Source organism: Podarcis melisellensis (assembly GCF_964234715.1).
Source record: "Podarcis melisellensis genome assembly, chromosome: 13".
Lineage (NCBI taxonomy): Eukaryota > Metazoa > Chordata > Lepidosauria > Squamata > Lacertidae > Podarcis > Podarcis melisellensis.
The window spans coordinates 28,886,062-28,901,526 of record NC_138545.1 but is presented as its reverse complement, the minus strand read 5'-3'; the positions used below and the strand labels follow the sequence as shown (position 1 = coordinate 28,901,526).

At 47.7% G+C, this 15,465-nt stretch overlaps 1 protein-coding gene across 1 annotated transcript; it reads left to right on the top strand.

The window, feature by feature from the left end:
- Positions 1 to 4,322: 4,322 nt before the first annotated feature.
- On the top strand, positions 4,323 to 15,465 carry PGAP3 (post-GPI attachment to proteins phospholipase 3). The gene is made up of 8 exons (XM_081886440.1): positions 4,323 to 4,539; positions 6,798 to 6,895; positions 7,732 to 7,884; positions 9,372 to 9,434; positions 9,975 to 10,036; positions 11,077 to 11,213; positions 13,004 to 13,208; positions 14,404 to 15,465. Exons 1-8 carry the CDS (start codon positions 4,350 to 4,352, stop codon positions 14,462 to 14,464), a joined length of 969 nt encoding a protein of 322 aa, XP_081742566.1. The 5' UTR covers positions 4,323 to 4,349; the 3' UTR covers positions 14,465 to 15,465.

The following is a 15,465-nucleotide window of genomic DNA, read 5'->3' as shown; positions in this document are numbered from 1 at the left end:
TTTCTTGTGGTGTTAACTGATTCTTTTCTTTCCCCTCAGCCATATTTTTCCCCCATGCCTTGCAGCTGTTTGCAAGGAGTGGGTTTTAATTCCCCGGGTTCCACCTGAAAGAGGAGACATTTACCTTTGCAATCCCAGCTGAAAAGCATTGCAGAACACCAGGGCCTGGAAAGAATATATTCCCTACCAATATTGGGCAATGGAATATAAAAGACCTTAGGAAAGGGACTGGTTTTTTAAAAAGCCTTATCATCATACAGACATTATGTACATTATGCTACATTTACACAGGAATCAGCTGCTGGGCACCCCCTCCCATCTCAAAAAGGTTCTTCCAGAGCAACCAGAAGCATTTAAAAGGGCCAATTAATAGTATTTCTCTGGAACCGTTGTGTCAAATTCTTTGATGTGGCCATGACATCCACTGTGTGTGATCTGCCTTGTGGCTGCCGTCAGTGATTTCAGCTCAGCTGAGGCAATAGTTCCCCAGCAGTGATTTCAGCTTGTGGAAGCTAGCCAGGGCTGCATACCTAGCCTAGCATCCCATCCTCGTCGCCAGTGAAGTGTAGGTGGGTTCCCACAAGGCAAGGCATAGCAATAACAGCAAGAACCTTACTTGAACTACATAACTGGAAAACAGAGGCAAAGCAACTGCTTATACAGTGGTACCTCGGGTTACATACACTTCAGGTTAGAGACACTTCAGGTTACAGACTCCGCAAACCCAGAAATATTACCTCAGGATAAGAACTTTGCTTCAGGATGAGAACAGAAATCGTACAGCGGCAGCAGGAGGCCCCATTAGCTAAAGTGGTGCTTCAGGTTAAGATCAGTTTCAGGTTAAGAACGGACCTCCGAAACGAATTAAGTACTTAACCCGAGGTACTACTGTATACATTTCTGAAAGCCTGGGCCACTCCCACTCCCACCGTGATTGGCTGCCTATACTTCCAAACTGCAAATCACGACTCAGAGTTCAAGGGCCAATGGCAGAGGCCCAAATCCTAAAATGTTCTGTGATTGGACAGCATGTATCAAATCAGAACACAGGAGCTCAGATTCCTTACTCCATGGGTAGGCAAACTAAGGCCCGGGGGGGGGGGGCGGATCCGGCCTAAGTAAAAGGTAAAGGTACCCCTGCCTGTATGCGCCAGTCGTGTCTGACTCTAGGGTTGTGCGCCCATCTCGCTTAAGAGGCCGGGGGCCAGCGCTGTCCGGAGACACTTCCGGGTCACTTGGCCAGCGTGACGAAGCTGCTCTGGCGAGCCAGCAGCAGTGCAGCACATGGAAACGCCGTTTACCTTCCCGCTATAAAGTGGTACCTATTTATCTACTTGCACTTAAGAGTGCTTTCGAACTGCTAGGTGGGCAGGAGCTGGGACCGAACGACGGGAGCTCACCCCGCCGTGGGGATTTGAACCGCCGACCATACGATCGGCAAGTCCTAGGCGCTGAGGTTTAACCCACAGCGCCACCCGCGTCCCGGATCCGGCCTAATCGCCTTCTAAATCCGGCCCACGGATGGTCCGGGAACCAGCGTGTTTTACATGAGTAGAATGTGTACTTTTATTTAAATTGCACCTCTGGGTTATTTGTGGGGCATAGAAATTCGTTCCCCCCCCCAAAAAAAATAGTGCGGCCCCCCCACAAGGCCCGAGGGACAGTGGACCGGCCCCCTGTTAAAAAAGTTTGCTGACCCCTTCCTTAGTCCAAACTAAAGATCAAGCAAACACAGACCACTGAATATGTAACAAATAGCCCAATCCTATATGGGAGGTAGACATGTCTAGATCTACTGGCCCAGATCCTAATTTAAGTTAAGGAAGTTCATGAAAGGAAAGTTTCTCACCCCTTCCTCCCCACAGTAGTCACCTGTGCCTCCCCGAACGTTGGGGGCCCTCCTGTATAATGTGGGATATGGTGCATGGGGAGCTGCTGAAAAACTGTAAGGTAGGAAAGGGGCTCAAGGGTAATCTAGTGCAACCCCCTGCAATGCAGGAATCACGGCTAAGGAATCCTTGGCGGGTGACCATCCAACCTAAATTAAAGAACCTCCAGTGAAGTAGAGTGCTCCACCTTCCGAGGGAGTCCATTGCACTCCTGAGCAGCTCTTTCAGTCAAAAGAGGAATTGTCCCAAGCTAGGGAGAGGTTCACACAATTTTAAGTGATTCCATCTTTCCAATCACACATTTTTCATTAACAGCCCTTGACCCTCCAGAGAGGCTGTCCAGAAGGCACAGGTGGTTACCGAGGGGGACAGGGACGGAATGAGGACAGGAAATATTTCCTCCTGTGAATTTAACTAATCTTGGGATCCATGCTACTGATTCAGTGGGCTTAATCTGTCCACCCAATTCTGCACAGAATGAGACTGGAAAAACAGAGCATGTTGCAGCTTATGTGGGGTAGGGAATAAGGCTTAAGATGCGGCTTTTTTGTTTTAATCCCCCCCACCCTATGACGTTGTAATCTCAAAATTTATAAATTGATGAATGGCATGGAGAGAATGAATAGGGAGAGGGAACTATCTCCCTCTTTCAAAACACAAGAACCCAAGGTCATCCAGTTCAGGCTACTATCGGGCAACAGGTTCAGGTCTGACAGGTATTCAGTGGAATGCATAATTATCATATAGAAGGTATTTAAATTAACGTTGGAGCTGTAATATCTGCAAAGCAGCCCTTGGAAGAGTATACACATGAATCACTGGAGGTGTCTACTTAGAAGTAATTTTTATTGAATTCATTGGGACCTGGTCCCTAGCAAAAGGAGCTACCACCTTAAAATATTGAGTACAATAAAATGCATACACTATCCAGGCAGCAGTCACTGAAAAATAAAATTTGCCATGATTCATTGTAATGCTGATGCGGTCATAAACACTACCATAGATTGTTTTAAAACAATTAGTTCACAGCTATAACCTCAAAGCAATGGACAGTTCTGTCAGTACATGAATTACCGGTAGAATAAATTTGCAATGGCTTCTACCCTTCCATTCTGAGGAAGCTGGGAGATGAAGAAATTCAGGAGCCACAACCAGGATGCTTTCTGACCACAGAGGCAAACAATTCGTCCAGATTCTGCTGCTCATGAGGTCTGGTTAGGGTGGTCTTGTTAGGCCTGAGGATCTGACCAGACCTTTCAAGGGATTAAGCCTCTTCAGGAGAAGGAATAAAGTCTCAAGGGGAAGGGACAGAAGCATGGGTCACTTTATTTATTGCTAGGCGTTCCTATTACAGTACTTCACTTTGCTATCAGCTCTGCCTGTGGGTGTCCATATGACTTTTTCTGGGGTGAAGAGAAAAACACTGAACAGCCATAAAAGAACACCAGTACCTGCACATTTTGCCTCATCTCTGCTTCTACTACAAATGCTAAAAACTATGGTCACACCATATATTTTAAGCACATAACTTTCTTACTGCCCCAATTAATGCTATGCTGTACTGTATTTAATTTACTCATCCATAGCCAGTTCTTCACTTGATTAAAAAGCCAAGATGTTTGTTTGGGTTAAAGATAGGCAAGGAAAGCAAACAATACGTTATCTTCAATCTGTTATCAAAATTAACCTCACCAGCATGTGAAATGGCAGGCAGAGCTACATGAAATTGCATACACACTAAAGCACATTCAAAGCACATTTCCCCCCTCAAAGAATTCTGGACACTGCAGTTTACTGGGAATTGTAGTTCTGTGGTAGGTAAACTACAGTGCCCAGAATTCTTTTAGGCAAATAATGTGCTTCAAAGGTAGTGTGCAGACTGCCAGTTTGTGTACATGTTGCTTACACCCGTGTGCATTGGAGGCAAGCTATATATCTGTTCCCACAGCCCAGGATTGAATTTCTAGAGACCCAGAGGAAAGGAGCTGAACACTGACGAGTGACCATTCTAGAAACCTGCACTGAACAAAGGAATTTTCGAAAAGCAAAAATAAGGGCAATAATATAGGGACGGGGGTTTTTTTGGTGTGTTTTTTTAAAGGAAAATTTGGGCAGCTGGAAGAGATTTTAAAAAGGTAATTTTCAAGAGAAAGAGAGGTGGCAATACTGCTTGTAAGTGGACGAGACAGGATCGTAGCGCTTGAAGGGGAGGCAGAGATGGGGATTCTTCTCTGCTTCTAACTGGAAGGGTAAGTTTCTCCCAATACTGTAGTCTCTCAGGAATTAAAGTAGAAGAACTACATTTCCCACAATCCCGTGCCCTTGTCGCCAAGGCGGAACCTTTGCGCGTGCGGCTCGGGTTTCCCCCAACTCTATGGCTTTTCCCCCGGCTGCTTAAAGGAAAGGACCGTTTCCGGTCCCCAAACCAGAAGTGGAGCTTGCAGCCTCCCGGCCGGCGGGATGGCGGCTCGGACCGCGCTCCTACTGCTGCTCGGGGTGGCGGGCGGCGGCCCGGCCCCCGTCCAGGCCTCGCGGGGGGACCGGGAGCCCGTCTACCGAGAATGCCTGACGCATTGCGAGAGGCGCAACTGCTCCGGGCCCGGGCTGCGGCACTTCCGCTCCCACCAGCCTCTCTACATGAGCCTCACAGGTACTGCAAGGCCCCCGGCCGAGGGAGGGCCACGCCCACCGCCAAGGACGAGGCTCGAGGGGGGCGGTGTCCGCGGAGTGCTCCTCATTTGCATAGCCACGCGCACGAATGACGGTGCCCCGCCCAAGGCTCCCCATAGGACGGCTTGGTGGCAGCGCCTACCCCCCTCTTGACCAATTCCTGACGCTCTCTCCCGCTGCCCTTGGTGGGAGGGGGGTTCAGTAGCGGGCAGTAGCGTCTGAACATGTGCAGAGTGCATTTTCCAATTAAATTAGCAATGGTTCTTGGATGTAGTGCTGATCTGATGTTGCCCCCTCCCCCTCTTAACAGTGAAGTCCTACTCAGAAGTAAGCCCCACTGAGTTCAATTTGTAGGAAAATGCACATAGGTTTGCAGCCTGGGGCTCCAGCGCAGCGAGGCTGCGCACACAGCTGTTGCATTGCTTCATCGTTGTTTGCAAGCAGGACTCTGCTATGCCCCCAAAAGGGCTGGTGGGGCAGCTGCTGCGTCTATCTCCCAGCTTCAGGCCTTGCAAGCTGTCTCTTGTTTATTATTGTTGTTTTACTTATTTAGGCTGTTCCTATCTCATCCTGAATTAGGGAGAGTAGCCATTCCTTAGCCATTAGGTAAAGACAACTATTTTCTAACGTTTTTAAAGTATCAATTCAAGTGAGATTCCCTCGGCCCCCATTGATTTATTTCTCCCAGGTTTCTTATGGCGCTGTTAAAAGTGAGCCCATTGAGTGGCTTGTTGTAGCATTCACTGCTAGGTATGTGGTTCAACTCCTTATGTGCCCTCCAGGTTCTTGGAGGTTATAGCAAGTAAGTGGGAAGAAGCCGCAATTCTTTAATTAACTAGGTTGCTTGTGGGTGGCATAACATGTACCATCGTTTACATGCAGTTAGATCTCGCGTACGTTTATTCAGAAGGAAGCCTTCTGAGTTCAGTTATATATACTCCCCAATTAAAGCAGGCGATATGATGTTGTGGTTAAGAGTGTTGGATAATCTCTGCTCAGCCTTGAAGGCCACTGGGTGGCCTTTGGCTAGTAGTTATATCTCAGCCTAACCTGCCACAAAGGGGTTGTTGTGAAAATAAAAAGGGTACCACTTTGAGCCTCTTCGAGGGAAAATGGGATACAAAATAAAATAAGTGAACAGTCATACCTCGGGTTGAAGTTGCTTCAGGTTGAGCGTTTTCAGGTTGCGCTCCGCGGCGACCCAGAAGTAACGGAACGCGTTACTTCCAGGTTTCGCCACATGCGCAGACGCTCAAAATGACGTCAGGTGCATGCGCAGAAGCGGTGAATCACGACCTGTGCTCGTGCAGACACACAGATGTGGGTCGCGTTCTGCTCAGGATGTGAACGGGGCACTGAAACGGATCCCGTTCGCATCCAGAGGTACCATTGTATATGACTGCAACCTTAACATCCCTCACTCTGCCTCTCTCACTCAGGAAACCTTAACCCCTCTTGCCCATTACATCTCCTATTCAATAGTTATATATGTATGGCAGAACTGGTAGACCCAGGTTTCAAACATACATTTAATTTTGAGAAGTCCACATGGCAAGGGAGTTGGAACCTGTGGTCCTCCAGATCTTGGATTACCATTCCCACCATCTCAGATGCTGGCTGGGTCTGATGGCAGTTGGAGTCCAACAACATCTGGAAGCGCCCATGTTTCATACCACAGCCATATGGGATTGTAGTTCTAATAGAGATATTACAGTGGTACCTCTGGTTATGAACTTAATTCATTCAGGAGGTCTGTTCTTAACCTGAAACCCTTCTTAACCTGAGGTACCACTTTAGCTAATGGGGCCTTCCGCTACCGCGTGATTTCGGTTCTCATCCTGAGGTAAAGTTCTTAACCCGAGGTACTATTTCTGGGTTAGCGGAGTCTGTAACCCAAAGTGTTTGTAACCCGAGGTGTCTGTAACCCGAGTTACCACTGTATATAGTTGCATTTGCATGTTTCCTGATTCCAAGCAAAAAACATGCAATATATGCTTCATTTAAAACAAACAAGTGAACTGTAAGACTTCATCCTGGCAACAAGCGGATTGCCAGTCATACATCCATACATCATGTTCTCTTAAAATAAAACAAACTTGGCAAATCTGAGTACCCCCTCCCCTCCGTTCCCACCCTGGTATTTTAAAATTATTTCACGGAGTTCCATTGCATTCAGGCATTAGGCAAATAAATTCATTTGCACTAATTTTAATTTGTCCTCCCCCAACCTTATTCTAGGATGGACCTGCAGAGATGAATGTAAATATGAATGTATGTGGTTGACGGTGGGCCTTTATGTCCAGGAAGGATACAAAGTGCCTCAGTTTCATGGAAAGGTAAGCAACGTTCGTGTGCAGCAGCTGCGAAACGTTCCATGTTCAGGATCATTGGGATAGGAATTGAAAATGAAGCTGCTATCATAATGCTGTTATACAAACATATGGCACAACTGCGTTTGGAATACTGTGTACCGTTCTGGTCGTCTTACCTCAAAAAGGATACTGCAGAGTTGGAAAAGTTTCAGAAAAGGGCAACCAAACACAGCAACTGTGCGCCTTTGATCGGGTTGCATGGCTGTCGCATCCCCACACCATCCTGCCCGAGTCGCCTTGTAGGGCTCGGATCTGGGGACAGTGGTGCGAGGAAGGTGCAGCAGCCATGCCGCCTGGGGCTGGTGTGTCGACGGACACATGCACCCACGCACCGCGTGTGGCTTAGAGACACACTCCACCACAGTAGCAAGATTCAGGAAAGTACTTCTCCACATAACACATAGTTAAACTATGGAACCTGCTCCCACAGGAGGCAGACATGGCTGCCAGTTTGGATGGCTTCAAAAGAGCTGCCTTCGATAAAAAAAGAGCTTGAAACTTACCAGCTAGTTGGTAGTAACCTTAAACCTCCTGGGCTGGGATTTTGCTTTGTAGTGGAGGTTTCTGGAAAAATGTGTCACCTGACATCATTGTGATGTTAAGTGACTGACCTGTGGGAGTAGCCCTCCAAGGGTGGTGGTGGTGGTGGTGGGGAGCCCAGGATCTGGCCCACTGGCCAAATCCAGTTCCCCACCATTGCCTCAAACCGTCCTGAAAGAGCATGTATACCTTCTCATTTCTGGCTGATGACATATTTTCCTTCTTCTTCTCCCTCCCTTGTTTTCCCACCCGTACCTCAGTGGCCCTTTTCCCGCTTCCTGTTTTTTCAGGAGCCTGCTTCTGCCTTTGCTTCGTTCCTCAACGGACTTGCCAATTTAGTGATGCTGAACAGATATAAAGCTGCTGTCCCCCGCTCTTCTCCCATGTACCATACCTGCATTGCCTTTGCTTGGGTAAGTCATTCTGGGCGGTTAATACCTCACCATGGCAAGATGGGTGCCTTAGCTTCCTTCTCATCTTCTTCAAAGAGGTGGGAAACATGGAGAATAGAAAAGACAAGGAAGGCGTCTTGTTGCTTGAGATCTTGTGGGAAGGAAGCGGGGGAAACATGACAGGTTTCCCTACAAGAAGACTCACAGAAACACACCATGTCCTGCTCCTCAGTCCAGGCTGTCTCAAGAAACGCAGAGCAAAGTAAGGAAGTAAGGAGAGCATCTCCCACGAGGAACAAACTCGAGCCACAGCAGAGTGCAGTGTGTTTCCAGTGGCCTTGTGGGTATTTGGACAAAGGTTTGCTGAATTATGTGGTATTTTCCTCTGTGCTTTTTTTTAAAAAAGGGTTTTGTTTTGGAACAACGCTTATAGAGTTGATTTCTGTTATAGAAATTCTAAGGTCATATATATATATATGAATATATATATTCATAAATATACAAAGCAAACACATACATAAGTATATAAACCGCATGTCTGAAATAGTGCAAGAGAACAATCCTGAAGCCATTTTGACTCTCCCAAATTGACCTCAGATGGGAAAAGCTTTCCAATTGTCATTGGACTGTAGGGGCTTACACCTCCCTGTAAATACAGTCTGGCAAGTATCTGTTAAGCTGAGCACACTATCAATATGCATAAGAGATTCAAGAACTAAGTATTTACCATCTCAAAGGAATGGCCAGGCTACCCAGAAAAGGCAATCAGATAAGGCATTATCAGGTATCCTGGCAGACAGGAGAGAAGTAACACACTCAGATTTCTGCTGGGGACCACCTCTTTCTGTGATGTATGTATGATGTTTTGGGGGGTGGTCTTGAGCTACAGGGTAGGCAATTTCAAAAGTCTATGTAAGAGCTTGCACATCAGTGTTCTGGGTGCCTCCTCCCTCCTGCATGGTGAGCACTCTGTTGCAACAGTTTAATAAAGATCAGGCTTACTTTGCCTCTCAATATTCTCTGGTTTGGCCTGTTATTTTCTCCTACCAATAGAGAACCTACATAAGGACTCTATACAGGCTCTTGGGTACCATAAGGGAAAAGGAGCAGTTTTTTCTTATATCAGTTTCTATTTAAGCTTTTCCTTCTACTCTGTGAGCAAATTGTGTTTTGATTCGGAAGCAATTTGAGGAAAAGGGTGGGATAGAATTTATAGATGGTGATAATAATAGATAGCATGTCTCTAGAACTTTTTGAGTGTTTCACATACAGTATTATTGCAGCAGTCCAATAGACAAAGCAGCACGATTCCTCTAATTTTAAAGAGGGGGCGGGACTTGCTTCTGGGTTTGTTGGTTTAAGTACCATATGGCAGTTATCCCGGTTATCCTAGAATGGCTTGTTTTTATTACTTCTGTGGTAGAAGCCGGTTTTAACAACCTAACTTCATAGAATGTGGTATTTTCAGGATAACCATTTCTTTCCCTGCTCCCTCACTCCCCCTGCAGGTTTCTTTAAATGCCTGGTTCTGGTCTACAGTTTTCCATACTCGAGAAACGAATCTGACTGAGGTGAGCAATTTTGCTCTCGTATCATGAAAAATGTTGGTATGGGGTGCTGGGGGAATTTTGAAGGCATGGCAGAAACCTCTCTAGTGGGTTTTAAAAAAATAGATAAGGTAAATGGTAGAAAAATGCAAGTTATGTGAACCCCAGGTAAATAGTGCAGCCAGCATGACAGCATAATCCTGACTATGTCTATGTTGAAGTAAATGCTATTGAATTCAGTGGAGGTTTATCCCAGGGAAGTGAGGTTAGGATTCTAGCCTGAGACTTTCTTTCAGATATGTGTGCTCAGGATCATAATCACGTCAAGGTGTTTTTGAGGTAGGATAAGAGGATAGCTATCACAAGGTGTTAAAAACACTACTAGTAGGCTTCTGAGTATTTGCAGGCCATAATCCCAGGGGAAAGAGAAAACTTTCAATGCAGCTCCCTGTCACTGGAGAAAAGCCATGAATAAACACAAATACCATGAGGATTTTCTAAAGAGAACGTGTAGCACTGAATGAGAACCGGCCCCGATTTCTAACGACATTTCTCATTCCACAGAAAATGGATTATTTCTGTGCATCAGCCGTCATCCTTCACTCTGTCTACCTGTGTTGCGTCCGGTGAGTTTCTCTCCTTCTTAAGAACATAAGGAGAGCCTTGCAGCTGGAAAAGACCAAAGGCCCATCCAGTTCAGTGTTCTGTTATCCCACAGTGGCCAAGCAGGCTGATGTGGCTGGCACAGGCCCAATAGCACTCCCCTACTTGCAATTGTATCTAATCCCCTTCCAAAGCGGTTTCTGTTGGTCACCTTTCATCCGGTGACAAGCTTCACCACTTGCCCTGCGAACATATACTTTATGTCTATCCTGCCTCTCCCACTTTTCAGCTTCACTGGTTGAAATGTTACAGTGGGGTGGGGAACTTTCTTTGGGCTCCACAGGCTAGATCTTTATCAGCCTTGCCCACCTGTCGAAATCCCCTGCGTGGCTTTGCCAAGTATCCCCAGGCTCCCCCTTTAAGCCCCTGACCTGGGAGGCTTAGGAGGGAGAGCGCAGAGAAACTTGCAAAGGCTTTAAAGCAGCTCCCACACTCCCAATTCAGCCTCCAGAGCGGTTGGGAGCAGCTCACGTTTCCCTTTTTAAGTGAGCAGATGAGTGGCAGCAGCAGAGAGGAGTTTCCCCTGTCCACTCACAGCTCCCATATTTCGCTTTTATTCAAAAACTGAGCATCTGCAAAAGGACAGGTCGAAACCGCAAGAGGAAATGTGTGCGGACAGGATATGTGCAGAGAGAGGAGGAGCAACCCAAGGACAAAGCAAAAGAGCAGCAAGTAAGGAGAGCTAGTGGAAACTGGCCGGGTCTTTTGGGAGTTGTAGCTGTGGCCAATCGAGCAAAAGAAAATGCTTTGTGTTCTGTCTGCTCAAGTTTCTGGACGGCAGGACCAGCCTTTGCAGCTCAGCAGTGCCCATAGATCAGGGATGGGGAGCCTGCGGCCTCTAGATGTTGATGGGCTCCAACTGGACTCCTTTGTCCTTGACCCTTGGCTCACATCTATCCCCATCCCTGGCCTAGACCCAGAGAAACGAATCCAGAAGTGACCCAGTTCCTACAGCTCTTGCAAGTTCCTTCAGCACCATCTCTCTCTTTTTCTTTTCCTTCAGGACTCTGGGTCTGAAACGTCCAGCCTTTGCCACCGCCATAGGCATCTTCCTGCTCCTCTTCCTGGCCTGCCATGTGTCATATCTGACGCTCGTGCGCTTTGACTATGGTTACAATATGGTTGCCAACGTGGTAATAGGTGAGGGCGGTGCAGCAATGTTCTTCCCCCTGCAGCAGGTGTTGGTTAGTGTGGAGGTGTAGCCCAGCAGATAACCTTTGTATGGCCTTCTCCCCTAATGCCCCCAACCTTTCTAAGGTCCCATCTGCATCAATCAGTATCATGCCACTTTATACAGTTGTAGATTCTCCTTCAATGAATCCTGGGAACTGCAAATTGTTAAGGTTGCTGAGAGTTGTCAGGCAACACTCCCACATCCCCTCACAGGACTGCAAATTCCTGGGAAGAGAGATTAGCTGATTCTGGTCGGAGAATCTCTGACAAGTCCTTCTCTGCATCTGGCCACAGAAAGGCAACAGAGAGATCATTTCCCATCATTCTGTTTCTTAACCCGAGCAAAAGATTGTTTCGTGGAGATATGTGAGCCATGCTCAGAGCAGTGGGGTGTATGGGGTGTTAGGGGAAGGGTAGCACCTCTGGGGACGATGACATGTCATGCACCTTCTGGGGTGGTTTGCCCACCTTTGGTTCCCCCCCCCCTACACTCAGTTCTCACCTGTGGCTCCTTGAAGATGTCATGTGACAGTGGCCACACCCCAGAAACAGCTTTGACTGGCCGGGTAAACCAGGTGAGAGTAGCCGATGGGTCTCAATCCCTCAGCGAGTTAGGGGCTTGCTCCTGCATGCAAAGACAGGCTCCGGTGGATTGAGCTAACAAGGCCAATAGTGGGTCCAATAGTCAAGAGGGCAGTTTATCCACATGCAGTCGAGGGAAGCGAGGGTCAGGTGAGGCTCGTACTCCTGGGATGGTTGTCCATCTAGAAGGAGGAAATCTCTGATCCCAAACCTTTCCTGCCTAGTGGGATATCTTTGGAAGAAGTAAAGGCTAAGGAGCAAATCCTACGCAGACCTAGAGTCCCTAAGGCTGTTGGATGGCGCTTTGTACGCCACCTTTTGGCACCTCCTGCAGCCAAGCTGGTGCCAAACGTATTGCTCCGCTTTCCTTAGGAGCTTATCAGTGAGGTCAAGGTCTTGTCGTCTGGGCAGCCAGAACCTCCATACACACTGCCCAAGCTTGTGCTCCAGCGACGTCACTTTAGTGCCGCCAATGCAGCAGTTTGACTTCACCCCCAGAGGCACACTCCATTGTCTCTTGAGACAGGCAGATGCCAACTTGCAACTTGCTAAGAGCAGCATGTAGCTACACCCTTTAAAAGCACACACACCAAAATAGCTGTGAGCGTAACTTGGAGGCTGCATCTATATTGCTGGTACATATCTCCCTTATTCCTTCCTGCACTCCCAGGGCGTTTGTAGTATAGAGCACCAGGATAGCAGCCCAGGACCCTCAGGGCAGGTTCCCTGGGATCTGCAGATTCACTGGGTGCAGGGCCAACCAGCAAGAAAAGGGCACCTCAGTTATGGTGGTTCAGCATTATGGAGGCAAAGAGAGAGCAGGTCTGTAGATCCCTGGAGCCATGATTTCCCACAACAGTGCCAAAGCTTGTGTTGTTACATATTTGCCCAGAGGTTCCTCCTCTGACTTACGGCTCGGAAGCAGAGTCACCACTTGCAGCTCCCCTTTCTAGCTTCCTCCATGCCTTCTCAGTGGATGATTCTGGAGGATGTATGCATGGGGAGGGGATATTCCTGGCATGCCTTGGGATTTGGTGCTGCGGAGCAAGGGGACTGGGGTCCAGGGCTGCTAGTGCCTCTGGTGCATCGCCATGTGCATAACACATCTAAGTTCCTACCCCACTGTGACTACTACCAGGCATGAAACGCCGTCCTCTTTCTGCCATGCCTTGCAGGCCTCCTCAACCTCCTCTGGTGGCTGGGTTGGTGCATGAGGAACCAGCAACGCCTGCCGTACGTCTGGAAGTGTGTGGCGGTTGTGCTGCTTCTGCAAGCCTTGGCCCTCCTGGAGCTCCTGGACTTCCCGCCGTTGCTCTGGGTCTTCGATGCCCATGCCATCTGGCACATCAGCACCATCCCCGTCAATATCCTTTTCTACAGGTCAGCCAAGTTTGCTTGCCTTTGCGGGTGGGCCTTCTGCCATTGGTTCTCTGTGATTGCTTGTCAGGGCGCTGCTTGGACTCCCATCTCCCATCAGCCCCAGCCAGCATGGCGAAAGTTCAGGGATGATGGGAGTTGTGTGGTCCAGCAGTATCTTGAGTGTCACACCCACACCCACCCACACCACTGATCTATTTATTTTGTATCCCACCCTTCACTCAAGTCAGGGCAGTTCACAGCACAAAAATACAAGATAACACAGCATAATAAAAACAAGAACAAAAACCGATACCACCACCTCCAACTTCACTCCCACAAACACATTTAATATTGGCCTGGTTGAAGAGGAATGTTTTCACCTGGTGCTTAAAGGCGTATAATGAAGGCGCCAGGCGAACCTCCTTGGGCAGAGCATTCCAGAAACGGGGAGCCACCGCAGAAAATGCCTGTTCTCATGTTGCAACCAAAACTCTCATGGAGGAGGCATATGTTCTACAGCAGTGGTTCCTTACCCCCTTGTTTTTCAAAAGCCAAACCATGGGCCCCTTACTTTTGAAAAGTTAAATACGTATCTTTATGGTAGTTTTTGTTATGTGCATGATGCCATGGACCCCTCGGGTGAGTTATGCAGACCCCTTGGGGTCTGCGGACTGCCAACTGGGGACCACTGATCTAGAGCGCACACACAATCCAACAAGCTAGAACTTGTTGGAATCTGTGGCCTGTAGCCAGTCCTGTGTAACATATTTAATATACTTTCATGAAACGAAGCTACAAGGAGCCATTTCCCTGGAGCATAAAGTGTACTCCTTCATTCCAGCCCTCATATAGCAATGTACAGAGAAGCAAAAAACAACAGGAACCTTAGGCAGACCAAAACAAACCAATAGAGATACTGAATTAGGTCACCAAAATTATATTTAGGAAAGGCAGTAGGGGAAAAGTGAGCTTTAAAGGCCTCCTTGAATGCCTGAACCGAAGGAGCCAAATGAACGTTGACTGGAAGAGGGTTCCACAACTGCAGGTCCACCACCAGGAAGGACCTCTTTCATGTGCTCACCAGCTCTAATCAATTCCGCCATTGGGGCATGCAAGCAGGACCTCAGGCATGGACCTTAGATTCGAGGGAGGGCAATATGGGTGCTGCACCTTCCTTGCAGTCAATTCAGCAAGTTCCTCTTTCCTCTCCTTGCAGTTTCCTTGTCGACGACAGCCTCTATCTTTTGAAGGCCAACTCCATCATTAAAATAGACTGAAGGCGCTGGTGGAACACAGCCTGGAGAACACCACTGGTCTCGATGGAAGACATCCATCGGTTCGTTTCCAGCAGGAGTGTGCTGTGTTCTGAGAAGTGGCAGCAATTTGCACTTCCTGGTTCTGCCCTCCTACTTCCCCAGCATCCACGTGTGGGTTCTGCTGCCATGGTGTCCTAAACTGACTGTCTGCCTTTCTCCTGGATATATCAGGATATACAACTTGCCTCTCCTGAAACTTGCGCTCGAGTTCCTCGCGCTGCCTTCCCAAGTCTTTTCATGCTTCTCGGGGGAGATTTTGTTTGTGGCTTGTCCTGGTCAATTCATTTTTGTACATTTGTTTTTATTACCCCGCCCTGATTAGCTCTATGGTGTTAGATCTGTTGGTCTAATATGCTTTTGCTAAGTCGACTTCCGAAAGCAGCATGGACGATGCTTCTCGACGCAGAATTTTCAGAAGCCTTCTTTGTCATGTGCCATGGGTGAAATTGAAATGTCAACTGTTTCAGCGAAGCAGTCCTGACATGCTGTTTCATTGACAGGTTGCCTTTTGTTCTTTGCCAGCCCATCAGGTAACACTGCTCTGCAAACCCTACTTCCCTACGACTTCCCTGTTGTGATAAAAACAAGAACTAAGATTCCAGGTTGCGGTGACTTCTAGGAGGAAAAAGAGAAGATTTCCCCTCTGACCTCAAAGCTTTGTGCACATACTCCTTGGTGGTGTGACCTCTCTGTACGGGCTCAGACACACCTCGGTTCATTCTTATTTTTTCAGAGCCGAGTCCTGGCATTAAAAACCAGGGGTTGGGCCTTGTCTCAAATTAAGTCTGAGCAGAATGGAAAAATAGATATTTAAAAGACTTCTTTAAAAAACCAATTGGGGTGAATCTCTGAATTTTTTCATCCTGAAGACTATTCCTTCCAGTCTGTGGAAGCTGTATTCGTCTGTTCTAGCTGATATGCGATTCATGGGGGAAATAAATGGCATTTCTCCTTTCCTTTGA